General features: G+C 33.6%; 2 protein-coding genes across 5 annotated transcripts; both read left to right on the top strand.

The window, feature by feature from the left end:
- The first annotated feature begins 786 nt into the window (after positions 1 to 786).
- LOC128240997 (uncharacterized) lies at positions 787 to 20,477 on the top strand. Of its 4 annotated transcripts, XR_008262346.1 has the most exons (12): positions 787 to 929; positions 3,303 to 3,494; positions 3,738 to 3,847; positions 3,975 to 4,119; positions 4,556 to 4,714; positions 6,396 to 6,590; positions 7,086 to 7,196; positions 7,523 to 7,609; positions 10,355 to 10,435; positions 10,992 to 11,082; positions 11,740 to 13,321; positions 20,456 to 20,477. XR_008262346.1 is itself a non-coding variant. In XM_052957982.1 (11 exons), exons 1-11 carry the CDS (start codon positions 881 to 883, stop codon positions 11,978 to 11,980), a joined length of 1,461 nt encoding a protein of 486 aa, XP_052813942.1. In that variant the 5' UTR covers positions 787 to 880; the 3' UTR covers positions 11,981 to 14,253. The 4 variants fall into 4 exon arrangements, 3 of the variants coding, with proteins under 3 accessions (XP_052813942.1, XP_052813944.1, XP_052813943.1); XM_052957982.1 differs by lacking the exon at positions 20,456 to 20,477 and having other exon boundaries at positions 11,740 to 14,253; XM_052957984.1 differs by lacking the exons at positions 4,556 to 4,714; positions 20,456 to 20,477 and having other exon boundaries at positions 11,740 to 14,253.
- Positions 19,373 to 21,314, top strand: LOC128241393 (EMILIN-1-like). Its single transcript, XM_052958312.1, has 2 exons — positions 19,373 to 19,568; positions 21,016 to 21,314. Exons 1-2 carry the CDS (start codon positions 19,373 to 19,375, stop codon positions 21,312 to 21,314), a joined length of 495 nt encoding a protein of 164 aa, XP_052814272.1.
- Positions 21,315 to 23,402: the final 2,088 nt, after the last annotated feature.

Raw genomic sequence — 23,402 nt, 5'->3', positions numbered from 1 at the left:
AAAACATAAATATATCTTTAAATGATCATACCAATTAAGTGATGGAATAGAAAACACAGAGAGAGTAGCTCAGCAGCGAAATAATCTTTTGAAGTGATATAAGGATCACAAGTTATCGTGACCCCTTAAACATGAGTTAGGCCAGATAGCAAAGAAACTGTCCGTGTAACTTCATTTAAACGGATGTTTACTGGGATTTTCAATAGGTTTTCAGGCAACTTAGCTTTTGTTCTAACGTTTTTAACAAGGATGACAAGAACACGGAAAATCTAAACAATGCGAACGCAAGCAAGTTTTTTCAACTTGGCAACTAAATTGACAAAAAAAAAATGATACAGAAATACAGTAACATATTTTTGACAAATGTCTTGGTTACCATCTTCGCATGCTTGTTAAATCTTTTTTCGGAAAAACTGTCCCAAATACTATTAAACATTATCATCGCTTTCAATAGCGTGTGATTTCCGCCGTTGAATGTTTTGATTTTATTTTTAAGTTCTCCATAATGGTAGCGTCCAGTTGATTCCACTTAATATACATACAATACTTATGATAAAAGTTTGCCAAAGGGTGTGTCAGTTTAGTTTCATATAAATTACATGTAGACGAAAACGTAAAAAGGAAGAAAATAGTTTCGTGTTTAATATCATACAATAATTGTTTCATGAACTTCCGTGACAAGGTAATGCAAGATTGCCTTATTCGATGACATGATATACAGCGTATTTATCGACAAGGAAGTCGGTTGGATTAAACCTGTGTTTTCTACCATAACGAGCAGACGTATATAGTGTGTTTAAATAATAAATATGGTATAAAATGTATATATACACACCGTGAAACGATAATAGCTTAAACTATTTATATATGTGGCAGGACAATGATCGTTTTATTTTGGTTTGTTTTTGGGACAAATATACATTTTCTAGGTAAGTAGAGCAATAGTGTTTGAATTTGTCGTACAGAAAAAAATATGTATTTTAAGCATCTAGTCTAGAATAGATTATTGTTCAGTATGTTCATGGTGAATACTAAAACCTATTAAAATAGTTCTTATCCTGTTGTCAATTTAGGGCAAATTCAATTACAATTAAGATTATAAGATTTAGGCTTACAAGAGATTCTTTATAAATATGTAAGAGGTGTTAGAGGTTTGAGCATATATATTTCGTGCTAGACAAGTCAGTATTTCTATCCTATTCTTTCTATGTATTTATTTCTTTGTGATTTCAAAATTCTTTAAAAAATTGTCGTTATTTTGTTGGACAGCCTCGGTTCTTTTCAAGTGCTTTAAAGGGATGAGATACCTAGTGCACAGTACTTAAGTACTGATGGAATGATTGAGAATATCAGTGTAACGCAACCTTGCCTTTAATGATCCTGCTGACATTTAATAACTTTTCTTTTGTATAATTGTCTTTTATTTCCCGTTTCGTTTATTTTCGTCATAAAATTATATTCATATCAAATACGGATACACTACAAGTAGTAAATAAAAGTGTCTTATTAAAGGGAATTGTATAAGAAATGATTTCAAAACAACTTAATGTCGGCTATAAAACTTATTATTGCATTTTAAGATGCATGACGTACATCAAGTTGCATTTTGCATTTGATTGAGTTATAAAATAAGGTATTTTAGAGATAAAAGTTTGGACGAATTGAGGTGGTATAATTGAGAGTTCAATGATAGAAAATGAGAACTCAGCGCAGCGATACAAGATGTACAGATGGCGAGTTTTGATAAATGTACTCGCATGTAGCTATTTTGAAGAGTATAGATAATCAAAAAAATATTTCGATCTCCAAACTTTTTGGACTTCAAAGGAATAAGTTTCGAATAAACCTGATAATACTGATATATAACAATTCTGTAAATTGATGAAGTCGGTGTTTATTTCGGATTTTCTGAATTGTTAACCGAGACTTAAAATGTTTTGTGTTTTTTTGTAAAATAATGTTCTGATGTGTTTTGGAAAAATTCAGAACACATTTTCCTGTTACCTGTGAATTGAAGAAAATATGTTTGATGTAAACTATATGACCTTATAATGGTATTGCTCTAATTTAAATTACAGTCATAGTCAAATCATTTCTAATACAAGCTTGGTGAAAGGCACTTGATCTTACTCCGAGTTTGAAACACTGCTAAATCATTGACATTCGGACAAATATGTTATAACCTTAATTTATCCAGATAAACTTCATGTGGTATTGTTCTTATTTTCATTACAGTAACAGTAATACATTATATAATTGAAAGAGTGTTGATCTGACGCTGAATTTGAAACAGATAAAATATTGCCATTAGGACAATCCTGTTATGATTTAGACAGGTGACCTTGTTTTGACCATTAATCTCACCATGGTCGAAACAGCTGTACCCATCTGACTTTTTAAATCATTGATATGGGTATGTCCATAACATTGTCGTAGCCAAACCATTGCATTTTCTTCTTTTTAAGGATTAAAATTCGACATGTTGCATTTTATTGGGGTATTGTATGCAATGGGGCTGTTCGAAATGGGTGGAGGCCGAAGCCAGCATTTTGAGTTATGAAAATTAACAATAACAAGAAAACAACAAAAATATCGCAATATTGGAGAGAAATTCCAGTCAATTTACTTGTTGAGTGCTATTTTGAAGAATCAGTTGGTGAATGAATCATGTTGGAATTCGGTGTTGGACAAATCAGCAAGTGTATTGTCATTTCTTTGGAAATAAACATTCAATGAGGATGAAACGTCTCTGTGGAAACGACAGTGGCGATGGGTGCGGTAATGTGAACTTTCGCGAAAGGAAAGCTAAAGGACGCGAAAAGACTAAGCGTTGAACTGAGCTCTTTCTTATGGACATTGCTGGGTGAGTTCCATGCCCGGATTGAGGAAGGGATAAGATAATTGTTATACAACGACGTTTTTCAATGTTTAAGTGGGGTAACACCAATGTTATAAAGCCAAAGTTCTACCAGATATCTGTACAAATGTACCCCTTTACACACACACACTGGCTCCCAAGTTACCCCCCCCACACACACACACACCCACGTCTAATTTTAAAACACGGCACAATTTGAGGTGTATCCAGTATCGAGATTCATCTGATTTAAAAGAATTATCATTTTATTAACAGTACAATACACCATTGTAAATCACCGGGCGACAGGTTATAAACAGTGAGTTATGGGTCATGCTAGTTATATGTTTTACGCTTCTTCAGAAACTCATTTCCAATATTCACTCCTTATATATTTGTAACCGTTCTGGGATCAATGTCAATGTCTTTTCTTGTGTTTTTTCAGTGCATAGTTATTCAATCGAGCAGCAACCAACGACATGGGGAAACGCTTTATGTCAATTAGCATTTCCAGTTCTGAATTTCTCCGGGAGTACACCTTCTATAGATTCAACCGAGGATATTTCGAACCTAGCAATTCCTGGGAAAGGTGTTTGGATTGGCTATTACCAAGCAATGGTTACCTACACATATGTCGGCAAGTAAAGATTGACCATTTGTAGTAGCTTAGGAATCATTGCCATTTATCTTTGTGTTCACTTACAGCTACATTCGCAATGTATACAAGCCCGAGCCGTCTTTGCTCTTATGTTTATCATTAAATATATTTTAATTAATATATTTTGAAACGTGGTGTGTGTGCATGCATCACTTTATAAGAATTGCATTGTCGTAAAGTTGCTACCTTTTGAAGTATTTTTACAAATGAACGCAAAATTAGGAAACGGTCGAAGGGATCAGTATGAAGGGCACATTTATGACGTACAAAGTCTTGGCGACTGCATATCCGCTACAGGATGTAAAACCTTCGGGTTATGGAAATCAAATACAGTAAGAAAATATAACATTTAATTCATTGTATTTTTTTACTAATTTATTTATTATATGGATGCGTAAAATCTTGAAACACTTAAAACTCCGTATGAATGTAGCGAATATACACACTAATCTTTTCCAGGGCCTTACATGTAAATGTGCCTTGGGATATACAGTATTTGCCAACATATCTTGTAATTCACATTGCAATGACTCGAACTTTGAATTTCCGTGTGGAATAGCAGAGACCAATATAATGTCTGTATACAACACAGACAATGAAAGAAGTAAGTTAGTAGTTTAATGTACGTATATTATTATTTCTGTATACAAATTGAGGAGATGTCTCCCTATGAAGTAGAATATATAAATTAAGGCTTAAAATCTTGTGCTCTTGTTTTGACTCTATAGATAAATGATTATTACAAGTAGCATTTATTATACTAGCATAGTGTAAACTTGTGACATAGTATTTTGTCATTAAAATTGTATAACATACCTTACGTGAAGGATAAAAGAGATTCACTATACGAAATACAAAATGTTTCGCATTTAGAAGATATGTCGATGCTTTTTTTGTACCTGAACTAGTGACAAACCAAAGCCGTGTACATGTCGTGCAGTTGGTACACGCATGCGTGATTAATGCAAATGATTACAATCAGATCTGACTGCTTTTATCATACCTCAAATTGTGCCTTACAGTAATCATACATATTTCAGTAATATCACAGACGGACGACACATGTACGTCGATTGAATGCAGTTGTCTTTCATTCACATACAATAATACTCCATCGGACGCATACATATTCAAATGGAAAACATGCATGGATAAAGAATTTTCCTTTCAACCCCTTTGCAATAACCATAACTTTTCAGGTATATGGTTAACCCAATTAATAACACATTTTTATCATTTATTACCAGAAATAATTGATGGTCTAAGGGATATTCATCGATTTATCCCATTTTATCGTGTTAGTTTTTTTTTTTAAATTGTTAAATCGGATCCGATGATAATGATGTAAAACATGCCTTCTTTTATGTGATATAAATTAAATGTACATTCCAAGACACAAACATTATCTAGTCTGTATTTTAAAAGTAGAATCTAACATTTGTACTCAATATAGTCTACATATAGTAAAGTTTTGAGTTTGTTGATCATAAACGTATTTCTTCTCTGCGTAGTCTTTTCTAGTAAAGGTAAAATCATATAATATTAATATCTGAAAGGCTTAGAAGTCATTGTTACTATAATATAGGATCAAATGAACAACTTGAAAAGAATTAACACGTTAAAATTGAGATAATGTCGACAGTGTATCGAAAGCTGTTTTAATATTATTAGTGTTTGTACATCCAAGTACTTAGAGGGAAATATAGACATGTTCCCATTAACTTTGTCTTATTACTTGGACATTTCATTTTTAAAAGGTAATGGGATAAAACAGTCTTGGAGATGTATATAATTATATCACACTTTAATTTTTTAGTATCTCTGACTAAATCTGCCATCTATGACTTCCTAATTGTTTTCGTCTTTTAATTGTATTTCATAACGCTGACCATTTAATGACATCTTATTATAAAGCAACACATACATCTACCACACTGTTTATGCATAGGCTATACAACTAGGGGCTTATCCGCAGAAGAGAGTTTTAGAATACATGAGTTCAGTCAGCAGTAGGCTGAATAAATAAGAATGCAGCTGGGCAAATATGCTTTGTTCCAAGCACACAGATAACATAAATGTAGAGTTTTGTAAGTTATAATATCTCATTCAAAGACGAACCCAGTAGGCCAACATTTAACAATGAGCTTGTGTAAAAGCAAAATGATCAAATAGCAAAACAACTTTCTACGAGACACCTAACGTCACATAACAACGTACACTTATAGCATATATGATACAAGCAGTAAACACTATGATCAATAAAGAAAATAGTTCAACAACAACGGGGGGGGGGGGGTGCATGAAGTGGGAAGTGCATATATCAATATCCACTTGTCCCAACGATTTTCAAAAGCAGCACTTTCAAAGTGATCTTGACTTTTTGAATCCGAATTATATGCGGGTCATCTAATTGGTTGTGCTAAGCTACTTTTAAAAAGAGCAAAACAATAGCTTATTTTGGGGGTTTTCAATTTTGATCAAAAATCGAAGTAAACTTTAAGGTTTATATTGACCTTTACCTTTTAGCCCTTACTTGTTGTTCTACTATTTTTCTGTTATATTTTGACATTTGATGCCATGGCCTCATTCGTATTTCATCAAATTGCATGTTATAACGGAATGTCACTGTGACATATGACAAATTGTGAAAATTGAGGAATCCGGACTACTCATTATTAAAGTATTGATCGTAAAGTATTGTGTTGCTTAAGGTCACTGTGATATTAACCTTTGATGGTTTAAAGCAACAGATGTCATATAATTGTCATAATCAATCTTCTTATTAAATTTGATTAACAATGACTAACTAGTTGTTTTAATATTGCTCGGAACCCAGAGGGAAAAATCATATAATATACATTACTTATATTGATTCTGCAGTTGATACCCAATCTGCTGTAATTCCGAACTCTGAGTATAAAAGGACGTGGGCTACTGCATCGGAATCTTGTTTTGCTGCCGGAAAATATCCAGCAACATATACAAGCATATTGAGCACATCGTTTTCTGGCAATGTTTCCGGACTGGAGCGTTGGACTGGGGTCATAAGGAAATTGTCCGTTATAAAACGAACTGGTATGACATTTTGCTAATATTTATCAATTTCAAGAGTGAGGTTGGTGCACATAAACTGGTTTAAACCCCCAGTAAATTTACATTTTGCTGACCGTTCCAAGGCGGTAACTAACAATCCTTGATACACATACCTATTTTTATATATAGTATGTATGCAATGTGCTGTTTGTGGAGTTTTGTGCTCTTCTTCTATGTTTCTTGTTTGTGAATTTATGTTCTATGTATATGGCGTTTACCCAGTGCCACTAAACCGGGTTTATGTTTAAACGTTTGCTACTGAGCTTGTTTCTGTAGCTTTTTGCATAGATATTCATGAAATAAAGCATTTAGGGCAAACGGATGAAGAAAACAAGTTTATGAATAGTCATAACAGAGTATGTTATATATACATTTTATGAGCCAAATGAATAAAAATATCTCATGAAAAAACATTGGAAATATAATTGGAACATTTTACCCAATCAGTTGTTCCAAAGATACCTAATAATTATACAGAAAACTTCAACCCCTACGAAATGTCTGCGGTCGCGGTCGCTGTTTTGCAAAAAAATGGTACAGTTGTGTTTGAAGATAGGACTCAACGTAGACATAACGTATGTCATTCCCGTAAGTAAACATATATTGCTTATTCATTACAGAATAGGGATTACATAATAATTAATTGTTATCAACTTCATCGTCCCTGATTAAGATTTGTGCGATGTTTGCAATCGTATTAATAAATTCATTTTTCTACTACTTCATGTTTTTAATGTAGACACTTATGTTTCATAGTTAAACGAAGATTTGGTTCGTTTTTTCCAAAGTTATTTTTAGTAAAGGTCTGTCCTAGATCAATAAACAACCTCGTCTTCAATGTCTTCCATCAAATTCGTCTTGTTAATATAATGAAATTAACTTCATTAACAAGCGATGTTTTATTATGCACATAGCTTTAGGAGGCACATCCAAAACAACACCATTTAGCTCGACGCAAACGACCCCACCCACCAGCATAACCTCATTGAACAAACATACAGGTTAGTTTTTTGAAGTAGTGTAATAGAAAATGTATTACGTCGCATAAAGTGTTTATTCTATACGTTTTCACGATAATTGTAAAAACCGGACTCGTAATCTTGAGAAGTAAAGATTGCATAGTTCTATACATCCCCATAAATTATTAATTATTTGTTAGATTAACAATAAATACAGTTGCACTGTAATTTTATCTAATTGCAAACAATAAAAAAGTGTAAACACAGTACATGTCCTTGTTTAGAGGAATCATTCTCAAAGCCTTACAGCCATAATGATTGAACAAGCTATGAAAAACGTGACAAGACAAGTGACACATAGCATATATAGGCATTGAATATCGGAAATACTATTAAAAAACCATATGATATAATATTGTTCCATAGAAATAAATATTTTAACTAACTTCCTTTGTTTGTCTAAATAAATGAAACCATATGGCTTTTTAAATGCAGAATTGTAAAGATGTTTTTGAATATTTTGCTCAGTGCAAATACTGTTCGACTTCCATTTCGAGTGGGATAACAAAAATATGTAATGGGAGCAAATTCACACTTTAAGTGACTTGTAGAATGACTGAGAATGATAAAATACACAACAATGTTAATGCCTGCCCTGAATAAATCAATCAGTTATGTCATGTTAAGGAATGAATTGAGGGGCTGGTCAAAGTGTGTGGAGTCCGTCCGCAATTCATTACTTATTTTTACACCAATAGTTAATTATTTCATTGAATAATTGAAACTAATTCATTTCATTTAAGAAAACCTTTCAGAAATCCTTTCTTACCCATTCTTTAAATAGAATGACCCGGCTGTAACCGGAAACATTTCTTTCAAATGACGTCACTTTTAAACGTAAAATTGAAACACTTATGGCAACAATACACTTACAATATAATAAAAACAATTCACTTTCTAAAATGTTGATTTATATTTTACGGAACCTGCTGACACAATACCAACAAAAATAGTTTTCATGTATATCGTTATGGGATGATTTCCGATGCGAACATATCCGAAGATGTTGCGTTCATCGATTGATAAACGCAATTGCCGAAAGGGAGTTCATTTAAGGAATGGAAGTTGAGGTGTAAATATTATTGTCACAAACATCATCGTCAAATATTATTACTTTCTGCTGATCAATATCCATCTCTGTAACATGTAATATGTCATCGCGTGAGGTGTGTAATATGTCTTTATAGCAATACTTCAATAGCATGTGCAATCTTATCCAATTTATTAATGAAGAGTTGATATTTTGACTGCTACAAATAAATTTCATTGTAGTTAATTAATGATTTTAATAGCATATGAAAAAAATGCATAAGTCTCTACAGAATCAGTATTGATTCAGGCATTAATAATCGAAAAAAGTTTTTGTTTATCGTCTTAACTCGGAAACTTCATTATATTAATTTCTTTAATAAAAACATGAAAAAATATATAAGTCCGAGCGTTTAATCAAACATTATCATATTTTTTATAAAAAAACATTTAAGCAATATGGGGTAATGTGTTTATCACACAGGGGTTAAATAATGCGTAGTAGTTAGCAAAGTATTCGTTGCGGCGGGGGAGGTATGAGAAGACTGCTTTTAAGAGGGTGCCAAAAGAAGATTAACTGCGTGAGAAACGTAGAAAAACAAACGTTTTCATCTTTAAGAATTTTAAATATTTTACCACCGTAGTAAAACGCAAACTGCGAGTCACAACGGGGTTAATTCATTTAGGTGACTTGATTGAGTTTAACTTGCAGTTTGCCTACTACATGTACTCAGGTACTCTGACTACTCTGGCAATTGAGTTTATTTGCATGTGATGTATACATCGTGTCATTGAGAAAGTAATAAGACTTGTACTAAATTAAGTTATTACGAATAGTGTTTCGGCTTGTATAAACATTATTGTCTTCGTTTAAGCTGGCTCCGATGATGGTTAGACATTTCACTTTGCTTATATTAATAAATATTTGTTGGAGATAATGTTAACAAGTTAAATTATTTTCTTCACTGACGTTCTATGGCGTTTTGATAACGATATGTTAATGATAAGCGACTTGCATATATCTATTTTGTGAAGTAGTGATTTTCGTGGTGTGTCTGTTTGGCATTGATCCATGTGCCTTGAAACAAGCATTTTTTGGTGGCCTCGTCCCTGGAGTTTGTACTGTTCTATAAACGTAACAAAAATACCCGGATGACGATTGGTAAATGTAATGTTATGTTTGTGAAACAAAGCCCTGATAACAAAAAATGTCGTTTTAAAACAGCATTACTCATTATCATCCGGTTGAAAGGCAACAACAAGAAGAGTAAAGCAAAAATTGAAAACCCGTGGTGACATTTATACTTCAGGAATTAACCTTCATGAATTCACGATTTCAGCTCCATATTTCAGAATTTTATCTTTACGGATTCACATTTTTACTATTTCATATTTTCACCATTTCTCAAATTAAGCCTCAAGATTTCAACTTCACGAATTTACGATTTCATGATCAATTTTCAAGTCGAGTTGTATAATTCCTGAACTCAAAACCATAAAATCGTGCAGTTAAAATAATGAATCCGTGAAATCGTAAATATGAAGCTGCTGAAATTGTAGAATGTTGCAATCGTTATTTCATGCAAATGAAATCGTGATGTCGAGAATTTGATATCTGAAAAATATGAAATACTGGTGTAGAAATCGTGATTTCATGTAGTTCAAAAGTAGCTTTGTTTGTTTTTGTTTGTTAACTAGCAATTTCGAACACAACAGCATCAACCAAATTGTACACAGTACCGTTAGGAACAACGACATCTTTAGGCACAGACGACGCAGGTATATTTATAGCCATCCATAATATATTTCTGTTGGGAAAATGGTTCTTATACATAAATGAAGAGTGGCAGTGTTTTAGTTTATGTTTTATTTTAGTGAGATTAAATATGTATGTATATTTTACATCTGATGAATAAAACTAAATGAAAAAAAAATCAGTAAATGCAGATCAGGCCTTTTGAATGAGTAATAAAACCTTTTAAAGTGTTTATCGTTACACCGATAATGTTTTGATAAAATTTTACCCTTAAAAACACTTATGCGTATAATTATGTATTAAACATACAATGGAAACTACAGTAGCCAAACGAATACGTCTTAGGCCTAAACAGATATTTAACGAAAGACAACAACCTGCAATGAAAGTCATGTTTTGTATATTGTAATAGAAAAAACAAGGAACAAAGTGGGCATTTATACAATGCTATTTGGTTAAACATTGATTAAATACATAAGACATAAGAATTCCAAAATTTATTTTTCTTCATAAAGTAGGTACTACTTAGTGTTGTTTTATATTATTTAAAAGCCTTCATGCTCATTTCTTATATTGCAGGATCCACGGCCGGTCTCGCAGCTGGTTTGTCCGTTTCACTAGTTTTACTTATCCTTGGAGCGATCATTGTGCTGCTGTTCTTGAAACGGAGGTAGGACCATTTTTTAAATTTTATATAGCTATTCAAATGAAATATTTATTACTCGACAAATTATTATTTTTTTCTATAAAATTGGACATAGATGGTAAAATATTCAATACTACACAATTTAAGTATATGCCTCCATAATTTATGATGTTGCTCATACGTTATAAAAGTCCACATTCCTTGTAGTTTAGTAAGGCTGTATTCAATTTCCTAAAACGGTTAAGGCGTTTCTCTTACCCGTTAATACCTTGTCACTATTGGATGACCACATTTGAAATTTGCACATTTTAAATTTGTTTTCGTAGTTCATACTGTATTTGTTTATATATTATATTTGTCATAATATACCAATGAGTCTTTTAGCGTGGCGTATGTAAATTAAAAAAACGTAGGTATATAGAGGATAATTGTTTATTTCAGTGTAAGATCGTAATATATTTCACCGATTGAGCACCAAAAATTTGTATGCCACAAATCACCGGAAAGCATATAGTAGAAGTATACCCTTAGTTCCTCGTCAATGCTGCTGTCGTGCAAAAACTTAAGTCTTGGACATTACTCAAACCTCATGTGAAACTCTGTTCATAATATCGGATGTGTCCTACTAGTGAAAACAAATGCTTATTGTAAATAATGCTACATCTTTTTTTAACTTTGTAGGGGATTTCTACCGGAATGTCACAAACAAACTGAGGAAACAAGCAATCATAGCGCAGACACAGCGACCGATAATTCCTTTATGTCAACTCCGATATTTGAATCTACCACAAACACAATGCATGACTTGGCAGCTTCCAATCATACTTATCTTGCACTTGAAAGGACATTTGACGGAGTGAATAAAGATGATGCAGATCAGTATGCAGAGCTAGATGCGACCGAATTTGACCATTATGATTAGACCGAAACGCCAGAAAAAGAAATAGTTAACGATTAAGACACAACCGATGCCAAAAATGGCTTTGCCGCGACTAAATTGGCTAAGCAAGATAGCAACTATAACAAAGTCACTTTACATCTATACAATGAGTATGACCATATTAATAATAAAAATGGAACTCTGCCAATGTTAGGCAGACAAATTGAAAATGGATATGATATCACAAGTAACATTATAAACGGGAAACGCAATATTCGTTGCGGAGATAACGATAACACATATAATCAATTGAACAAAAATAATTTGAAGGGTTCTAACACGGAAAATATTTATGGAAAGACGGAAACAGATGGCGACAGTTGATATGATACTTTTGGAGATCTCAACGGTAGCCGGAATGCAGCTGCAAAAGAACCGGAGAATGATTATGCCGTGATTAAAAAAAATGGTAGAGTTCGGTGCCATTCAAAGGACATATAATTACATGATTTGATCATTTAAAGTTATTTAACTTTAGGGCTGAGGAAAACAATCAACGTTTTGCACCGATTGTCAATAAAACCGTGAGAAATGTTTATTTAATGAAAAGAATAACTTAACTAGGTTTACGTTCAATCCTATTCCAGAAGATGTGCCCATCTGTTAAATGGTATGAATGACATGATTGCTAAACCATTCTATATACTTTTATATTTGTGTTTATATCTTATTGTGAATGCTTTGTGTTGAAATATCTGTTTCTCGTCGCCATAGAAACAAGCATCATTTTTTTGCAACTACATGTGTAAACTAACAAACTGATATTTGCTGTTAAGAGCCATAGTTGTACCTAGGTAAACGTAAAACAAAGTAATTGTTCGCTAAAACCATATATTTGTTTTGTTAAGGTTTTAAAGTTTTTTTGATAACACAAAACTGTTGTTATTTCTGATTATATACGACTTCGAATTCTCTATTTTCATATATGTATATATATATGTATATTGACTTCTAGAGACTTCGTCAGAGGAAGAGTCAGGATAACCAATTGCTGATTCGGATCAGGGCGATACATTACCCTGCTTAAGGGTATTTTTATCATTTGTTGAGACATCTTGTTCCCCATCAATATTTTTGTGCACTACATCATCCAGGTATTTGTACATGTGGACTGAATTGTCTGAACTACGTCATCAAGGTTTGTGTACATGTATATATATTTGTGAGCACTACGTCATCCAGGATATATGTGAAATTTACATGTTTATAATGACATGAACGATAACACGAAGACAACAGTTTATGCGAGTAACAGCGAGTGTACAAGAACAAGTTGAATCAAAGCGCTTAAAGCGTTTTATGGATTTCGACATGCAGCGTTTTGTGAGTATAGTCATGTAATTGTAAAATATAATTATTAACATAAACATCTAAAGATATGTATAAGTATATGCTCGCTCATAATTTCCTTCGTGAAACTTAGAGTTTAATATTGATTTTCAATGAGATCATAAAGAATAAGTCACTTGAAATGTGGTATACGCAAAATAGTTAATTATAAGGTATTGAGTAATTCTCAATATCATATAAAACCTTATCTGGAGCTTTGGTTTCATAAACAATGCACTGCCACGGATAAAGCATTATTGAATTTTAGTAAAATTTACTCCTCACTCCAAACTTGACTTAGGCGTATTTACTACCAGGGTATGCCTGCGAAACTAAATGCATCCCAACAAAATGCATTGGACATATCAATAACGCTTATGATTGAGGCTTCTTTCTACAACGCCAAATACCTCTCGATCGAATCATCCACATACTATTTATTCCCTGTTTGTTTGATGTACATGTATCTTAATAATGTCAATCGTGGACAGAATGAACGGATATATATCAGTTTTTGTTTTCTAAATGCATATGCATTATGCTACATGCTAAAGATATTGGACTGAAATTAATGAGACATACTGGAAAATATTCACATACTTTCCGTTTCATTCGGCACTACATGACTATGACACAAATTATAGCAGGTCGATAGCCTGTCAACGCTTTAAGCGATTTGATTTGAATGGAAAAAGTGTATAATATTCATTTAGTAGTGGTTAAAAGCTTGTTAGTTTATTCTTAAACAAGAGAATGGTTTTATGCGACACAGATTTTACAAACACAAGTAAAAACTAACAATCTCAATAATAAAAACGTCAAGTAATAGCCGATTTAAACATTTCAAACATAGAAAATATGCTTATGAATGAACTCTTATCACCAAAATCTGATTGTAGGATAAAATAATGTTTTATGATTTTATTTAAAACATTATGAATTGATAGTGTACGCCTTATTAGCATTTATTTAAGGAATGAATTGCGGGGTTGATGTCATTATCGGGGTATGAACGCAATTGAGTTGGTCAATGTGTGTGGGGTCCAAAGGACTCCAAGCGTACTTTGACCGACACAATTGCGTTCATATCCCCGATAATGACATCAACCCCGCAATTCATTCCTTATAATTACACCAATAGATCATTATTTCACTCAAGAATAGTTAAAAAAATACTTCATTTCATTTAAGAAAACCTTTCAGTAATCCGTTCTTACCCATTCTGTAAATAGAACGACCCGACTATAACCGGAAACATTTTTTTCAAATGACGTCACAATAACGTGGGAAAAGATCAACCACTTGAAATCACTTTAAAACGTAAAATTGAAACACTTCTGGTACCAATATATTTAAAATATAATAAACTAACACTTTTAAAAATGTTGATCTATATTTTACGGGACCTGCATACACAATACAACCAATAACAAGATCAATAGCTTTCATGTATATTGTTATGCAATGAATTACGATCCGAACATATCCGAAGATGTTGCGTTCATCGATTGATGAACGCAATTGCCGAAAGGCAGTTCATTTAAGGAATGGAAGTTGAGGTGTAAATATTTGCATCATAATACAATCCATATTTTTTCCGGGTTTTAACGACTTCTCAGTGTTTATTTCCGTAGAATAAACCAGTGCGAATGTGATGACCCACATTCTATTCTTAACTTCAATGTACATGAAGATAATATCGGTCCTCGGCCGAAGCTAAATCTTAACATAGGTATATAGGATTCTGCTTTTTATACTGCGTTCTGCAATTCACCGATATTAAAATAATTGCTTTTTGTACAATTTCAATTGCGTAATATTACACAAAAAGCAGTTTATTCGAACTATAATAACCGCCTATAAAACATAGATTGAAAACTTATTACAGTGCTATTTATAGCAAGCAAATTAATATGCAGAAAGCAGTCCGTAGCTATTATAGCAGATGCTTACAAGGTACATTCGATGTAAATGTTAATGTAAATTAGGTCGGTGACCACCGCAGTTCTAACAGCGCTGGGGTTGATACGCCCGTGCGCGGATTAATTCGACAAAAGTTAAAAATGTCATGTCGATCTACCGATACGATTTCCAAGATACGGTTATAAAAGTCTGCAGGCCTAGCGGCCTACAGCCTAAAAATGATTCTCGCAAATGACATTTAAACTCAACTACAACCTACAAATATGCATACACGACTTGTTTCGCAACCTCCTTACCTCCTCGTTTTGAGTAATAGCATGGCGAATGATAGGTTGCTTGTTGGCGGGGCAAAAGACAAAGCCCATGTTGTTTTTATCTCGATGTGTTGTAGCTAAAGTCGAATTGGGTACTACCATGTCGTATGATAGGTTGCTAATTGGCTGAACAAAAGATAAAACTCGTGATGTGTTGTAAATAATGTCGAATTAAGTTTGCAACTGGTGCGTACATAATTGGCCCAAGTGTTACAAAACAACTAAAGTAATTTCCCAGTAACCCATTTTACCATCTATAGACATGCATGGTTCACAATTTCAAATGCCTTGACAACTTGCTAAACAATGTATCATTGCTAGATTTGTATATATACTTCAGTATATTCAAAGATAACAGAAAGAACCAGGTGCCATTTCAAGGGGCGATCTAAGACGAGCAATTGGCTAAAATATGTTAGTCAGTCACAATAACAGTCCAATCATGTGGCCAAAAAGTCAAAACTGAATTCAGTTAGTGTTTTGGGAAAAATGTGTTCATGTTCACGAACGTATTGAGCCTCAGTTTGAGACAAAAACCAAAAATGATTTCTATTTAATATTCAAAATATCTTAAATATTTTTTTGGTTTGACATAATACAATTTAAATAATTGGGATACAAGTTATTTTAACGGATATGTCAATTCTTACCATTCTTACTCTTTAAATGGCAATTTACGATTAAATTCAAATCTGCAGATTTGATTGTGAGTCTCTAATTGAGACTCAAGATTTTAGTAAAAATAGTCCCAGGTCGATGCCAGGGTCACAATGCCGTTAAATGTGATGAAACAAGTGAAATCCTTAATGTTCTGCTTTTTTATTCAATCTTTTCTAATACAAGATCACTTTTTCGATACAAATATTACAAATGCCTAAATTGTCGATATCTTTTCTGTGGCGATACCACAGTTGTTGTCTCTGTTTCTGGACATGTTGATGTAACCGTCATTTCCCCAGCTTTTGCCCCAGCTGAAATGGATATAAAAATATATGACGCAATTTATATTGTTATTACGGTGGCACATAGGCGACATCCACTACCCTTAATTCATATTGTGGCCACAGAAAATTGTCGCCACAACTTAGTAAATTGTGGCCCAAACTTAGTGTCTTCCGACCTAAACTTAGTAACGTGTGTCCAAAGCTTAGTTAAATGTGGCTATAACTTAGTGACTGGTGGCCAAAGCTTAGTAAATTGCGGCCACAACTTAGTAAATTGTGGCCAAAGCTTAATAATCTAAATCTCAACCTGTTCTTTTCGAACCAGCAGTCGTTTCCACTTACAATGTCATATCCGACAACCGAATGATATAAGACAAATCACGTCTTACAATGATGCTGTCATTTGCTGTCTATAGTAACAAATATCTATTTATATCCTAACCTGTTCTTCTCGAACCAGATTTCCTTTCCACTTCCAATGTCATATCCGAAAACCGGAAGACAAAAGACAAATCTAATCTCACAACGATGACGTCATTTGCTAGTTATGGTAACACATATATTTCATTATCCTAACCTGTTTTTCACGAGCCAGTAGTCCTTTCCACTCTCTGTGCCATATCCGACAGCAAAAACACTGTAGTCTAACCTTGTCTGGCTACAGATGAAGCTGTGGTAGACTCCGGACCTGAATCAAGATGCAAATTTATTATTTCAAAATGTTAAAAAAAAATGATCACTCAGTAAGTGATAATGTGTTTCCCTAAATGTATACTATCGAATTAAAGTTAGTATTAGTAGAATCAACATAATAGAACAATGAAAACAACAGGGACAAGCCCAGAAGACGAAAAATATAAGATAAACCTTGTTCAGAGGCACAAGGCAAACGACAATGAACTCAATCCAATACAAGCAAATATATAGCTTATGTGTAGGCCGAAAACGATACATTGTACGTCGCAGCCATATCTGAAGAGCTTGGGTCATATATGAGAGATAGTGACGTTGGTGGGAATGTACCCACTTTTTACGGACGTTTTATGCGTTAGTTAAATATTTTAAGATCGACTAATATTGTTTCTGCGTTAACGCTTTATGAACGCTCCACCGCGATTTTGCAAAGGTCTATTGTCGTCACGCTTGCGCATCATATCCAACAGTGAAAATAATGTGTGAATAGTACGCCGTATTGAAAAAATATCACCATACTGTCGTTTTCTGTTTCCGTATCATGCGAGTATCGTGTGTAGTCTCGGAACTACGTTCGTGTTACTAAAATAGCGTGACAAAAAAACTGGTAAAACCTGTCTACTTTTATACAAAATACATATTACATAAAATTATCTAACTTTACTCACTGCCTAGAAGTATGTTAATATTAAGGAACATAGTTCTTCAAAGAAAAATGAGGATAACCACAAAGGTCGAAGCAGACGACACTTCCAATCTCCCTAGACAGCTAGATGTTTGCCATTTTGAAGTTTAAAAATTGTAGCATTATCATACACATGAGCAGCTCGCCAATACAAAGAAGAAGTTGAATTCGCGTTAATGATAGAAATAGCGACTGACTCACGAACTTACCTCAATTCTGCATATGATGATCGACAAAAATCCCACGAATGTTCACTTTGTTAAAAATGGTCGCGTTACGTCTACAGAAAAAGACGATTGGTTTATAATCGTAAAATAAGTACCGTTTTTTTTGTTTGTTTTTTTGTGCTGTCACTTTTAATAATTGTTTCAGTATCAGCAATTTGTTAATTTTGCTAAGATATAAAATATTTTTCTTCTTATTTTGCTAAGTACGTAACACATTCATACGCGCAAGCCATTGCATATTTTGACATTTCACAGATGGCGGTCAATTTAAATCAAATTGAAACCGAAAAAAAGGAATTATAAGATAGGCAGGTATATAATAAACTGAATATTACGATAACACGTTTTTGTGGTGACCTGCATCACGTCTCGTTTGGTGAGTAAACATGTATCCGTTTCAACCTGCGGTCTCGACGGATACATGTTGGCACACCGAACTCGACGCGAAACAGGTCTCCAGAAAAGCGTCCTATCATAATATTCCCTACTTTAAATTAACTTTACAATCGGAATCAAGAGCCCATCCTCTCCTTCTCACACGTCTATTTCTTTAAGGTCTAGTCCTTCCACTTAAACAATGCAATATACATTAGATATAACTCTTATTATGATCAAACATTTTTGCTTGGTATGCAATATGTCGTTTTGTAGAAACGTTGGCTGATATTGGCATCACCTTGCATAATTGATTTTGAAATGTTTGTTTAAAATTAGTGTTAAATTTTGCACTTAAATTGCGATACTTGTTTTCATGCATTAATATAATAATAAAATGTTTTCTATTCCTTTTTCCCCGAACAATTGCATGACAGAAATCGCATAAAATAGAATTTAAAAGTACTGTATACAGTTACGTACAAACGTATTTGTAGATATTATATTGTAAACGAATTGCATCTTGCGTATTGAAACCCCTTGGGTAATCATCATCTCAGAGGCATTTTTAGAAAATCTAATAGCCCTAAATCTATGACACGTAAAGTATCTAATTAACCATAATTCAAATCTTCAAGCATAGATTATTCGAAAATTTCTAGATCTGATTCTCTGTAGTTGAATAGTGGCTCCCCTTGAAAGTGTTATACGTCACAATGGTTTGGGTTCAGGCTACGCCTGTGTTTTTGCTTTTAAGATAAGCTTAACACGACAAGAAAGCAATGCATACTTATCACAATGTACTGATTTTATGACTAGATAAGCCTTGCTATATAAATCAGCCGGTGGTTTGTTTGTTCCATATGTGCGACATATATTGTGAAATGGCGTTCCTTAAGCCCATTGCCTTTATGTTGGCATGTACGACAATTGGAAACGCGCAGGACTTAAACCTCAATGATATAGATATGCGTAAGATGGTGTTTGACATGAACAGAAAAATTGATTCCTTGGATAAAAGAGTCGAACTTCTAGAGGAAAGACATAAACTGCTAGAAACAATTGAAAAATTGGTGCAAGGTGATTTTGATGATAACAATGACATATTGAGTAAAATAAAACACTTTCAGATGAACGTAAATGAGATGAAAATTAAAATGCAAAATATGGAACAGTTTGTTTAAGTTCTTCTCAAGAAGGAACGACACAGTGGAGAGTTTAAGAAGACATCAATAGAAAACCATGACAATAATGCTGCACTCATGAAAGAATCCTCGGCTGGTGTTGAAAAAACACTTGTGAAAAAAAAAACCTTTGATGTTAACGACAGTGGCAAAGACACACAATCACAAAAGGGCAACGTTTCTGTATGTATCTATAATAAACATTTTGAAATGAATACCTTAGAAAGAGTATTTAACTTTGTAATAATTAATACTTAACTCTGATCAATAAATTAAGTCGCATTTTCAAAAAATTACACCGTAAGTTGAAAGAGACTCGTTTACAGATTTTATATAAGCAACGGTTTTTATTTGTTCAAATTGGGTTATTTTACTTAAATTAAAACTGGTTGAAATTAGTTATTTAGCTTGGACATTTTTCTGTCATACTTTTAAATAAAAGTCAACAATATAGCTCTTATTTAATGTTCAGAATTATCTGTTTTTATTGTTAACATCATTTTGTTCACCTTTCTAACGAAAATGTTTTGTTCGAGGTCTGAGCTCCATAACGTGAACGATACACTTAAAGGGTTCTCATAACCAAAAAACATGTTAAATATAGAGACTCGTCAGGTTAGCTTCATGTGCCATAAACTACGCATGTAGAATAAAGAAGGGCTGCATGATGCAGCTGTGTATGAGTAAAAAAAATATAATCGATGATACTTAAGAGTTGCAGTTAAAAGTAGTGTGCGATGTATACTATACACATTACTGTTAGTTGTTAATTTTGTTTTTCAGAGTGGGTCAATGACTGAACGGGAAGTTGGACAAAGACACCGTCGTAAGGAAATGTTTTAGCTCACTGACCACTAAGGGGGTACTACATCTCTATCGATCGCCCGAAGTCTGCTTAAAAATACTCTCTAAAAGCCATATTTCTCACTAAATCTCTCGATATCGGCCCTGTTGTATGTCGTTCAACGTGTTCAGAAACGCTCTTACAGCCATATATGTAATTAAATATAATGAGATCGTTCTCGTGGTTTTAACAAGTAAAATGTTCTTTAGGTGAGCGATATAGTAGTGTTAGTGCGTTCTGTTTTCATTGATCGATACACGATTTAATCTATACATATTATTAATAATTTAATAGTAATTAATTCATTAACTAATAACTAAAAGATTAATTGATTTATATTAATTTTATTAATTAACGTTACATATATTAAAGATAGGTTTGTTATCCTTATTTTCATCGGGGTTAGATTTCGAAAGATCGTGTGCTCCTACATAATATACCATCCATAATGAGGACGTTTAATTTTACATATCTTCAAATGTGTGTCATCCTCTTTCAGGATCGGGCGAGACCCCCCAAATTGCCTTTACCGTTTCCGTTTCAACGAAACAAATCGAGAACCTTGGCAAACATCAGACTATCGTATTTGACCATGTGATCACCAATGTAGGGAGCATGTACAACCCTTTGACTGGTATATTCCATGTTCCATACTCGGGAACATATGTCCTTAGCTTGACTTTCAACCCCGGGAAGTTGACGGAATCAGACACGTACCTAGAAATTGTACAAAACGGTGCACAATTGGCAGATGTCCTTGTCGAGACGGAGCTCGAGATTCTGCTGGCAACTATATAGGGTATGGTGTTAAATATATGTCAACGACTAAAACATGGGTGTTTAATTTACGTGCTGGATCAGACGTCTGGGTACGCACAACAAGTTACTTCGCAACTGCAACAATGCATGGCAACCACCATACCCTGCTAACAGGCTGGCTTGTTTTTGAAGATCAGTAACCAGGCTAAAGAAATGACCTCTATGCGATTTTCATAATGTTTATTAAAACAAACACTATTTAGCAAGTAGTACGTTAGTTTTGAATTTTGAATGTCTTTGGTATTACTCATAGCGATATAATCTATTGCTTATATTTCGTAGTAGTTACGGCTCCCACAACCCGAGTTTTTGAGAGTGTACACGAGTGCTGTAGCGTGAGTGCAACCATGAGGGTTGTGATGGACGTAACTGTTTCGTACTTTGTTGTCAAGGACGACGTTCAATAAATAGCGTGCGGTATAAGTTCTTATTACCGTTCCGATCTGGGAGTTAATGTGTAGAAAAAAACAAAGAATATACACTCAAAAATTGTTCTTGCTTCATTACTAAAGTGATCTGAGTTTAATGTTTGGATGATCGAAACGAAACTGTACCTTAAACAATAAAAAAGAACTGTTAAAACAAAAAAAGGAAATGATTTTTTTCACTGATTTTTCGTGTTTTTTTTTACTTTAATTGATTTTTCATTTAGTTTTTAGAATGGTTGATGCTGGCTCTGATAAGGTTTTTATTTCTATTTATTTTTTATAAATTACTGAAACATGTTGGCACAAGTGTTATGGTCATTCAATTTTTTAAGCCCCCATGGTCACTTATTTCAGTGATGTCGTGTTTTACTGACTGTACCAAGGCTGTATCTCATCATTTATCGGTTAATTTATTATGATGAGTGTGTGGTCTGACTTTGGAACTGTATGTGTGTATGAGGTGTTTATACGTTAGTGTATCTAGTTCATTGTCGTCTGGGCCCTTGTCCTGTGCATCTAAACATGGTTCATTTTTGAATATGTGATACTTGGGCTTATCCCTGTAGATTTCATTGTAGTATGGCCACAATAGTCAAACTCCTAATGAAAATCTATGTAAAACATATATAATATACCTTGCATCTTTGTTAAATCTGTTGGATAATTGCTTGGAAGTGAAATAACTTGACAATAGTTAAAAAAAGCTCGAAAGCATGACTGTGCTTCGTCGGTTATGTTGCTTTCTCACCAGCTACGCAATCGTATCGATGATGTTGCGCAAAACTTGCATTCTAGTTTGCAGCTAATTAGACACCTAATTACATGTGTAAATGCTCTCATATTAAAGATAACCCTTAGAACTATAATTAGAACTATTGACTTGGGCTATGAACACTGAACTTTAAAGCATGCTTCTTTAGAACAAATATACTAACCATCACAAGGCTGAGAGTGGTTAAGTAGTATCCGCCTTTAATCCAAGTGGTTGCGGGATCGTTTCACACCAAGTATACCTATATGACCTCTCCCAGGAAACGAGCTCGGGCGTGAAGCTATATGCTGTAAGCTTTCGTCACAATCAGACTTTAAGAAATTTGTTTAAACTATAAACTAAAACATAAATATATCTTAAAATGATCATACCAATTAAGGGATGGAATAGAAAACACAGAGAGAGTAGCTCAGCAGCGAAATAATCTTTTGTGATATAAGGATCACAAGTTATCGTGACCCCTTAAACATGAGTTAGGCCAGATAGCAAAGAAACTGTCCGTGTAACTTCATTTAAACGGATGTTTACTGGGATTTTCAATAGGTTTTCAGGCAACTTAGCTTTTGTTCTAACGTTTTTAACAAGGATGACAAGAACACGGAAAATCTAAACAATGCGAACGCAAGCAAGTTTTTCAACTTGGCAACTAAATTGACAAAAAAAAACTGATACAGAAATACAGTAACATGTTTTTTACAAATGTCTTGGTTACCATCTTTGCATGCTTGTCAAATCTTTTTTCGGAAAAAGTTGTCCCAAATACTATTAAACATTATCATCGCTTTCAATAGCGTGTGATTTCCGCCGTTGAATGTTTTGATTTTATTTTTTAAATTCTCCATAATGGTATGGTACAGTTGATTCCAC

This window comes from Mya arenaria, chromosome 7 (genome assembly GCF_026914265.1).
Source record: "Mya arenaria isolate MELC-2E11 chromosome 7, ASM2691426v1".
In the NCBI taxonomy this organism is placed as follows: Eukaryota; Metazoa; Mollusca; class Bivalvia; order Myida; family Myidae; genus Mya; species Mya arenaria.
The sequence above is the reverse complement of the archived record's forward strand: the minus strand, read 5'-3'. Positions and strand labels throughout refer to the sequence as shown.

Bases quoted from the DNA above. Each gene is read 5' to 3' on its own strand.
- LOC128241393 (XM_052958312.1), top strand. From the start codon at position 19,373: ATGGCGTTCCTTAAGCCCATTGCCTTTATGTTGGCATGTACGACAATT. The intron at 19,569-21,015 runs GTGATTTTGATG...ATCCTCTTTCAG, and splicing joins AATTGAAAAATTGGTGCAAG to GATCGGGCGAGACCCCCCAA.
- LOC128240997 (XM_052957982.1), top strand. From the start codon at position 881: ATGATCGTTTTATTTTGGTTTGTTTTTGGGACAAATATACATTTTCTA. The intron at 4,120-4,555 runs GTAAGTTAGTAG...TACATATTTCAG, and splicing joins CAACACAGACAATGAAAGAA to TAATATCACAGACGGACGAC. The intron at 7,197-7,522 runs GTAAGTAAACAT...TTATGCACATAG, and splicing joins ACATAACGTATGTCATTCCC to CTTTAGGAGGCACATCCAAA.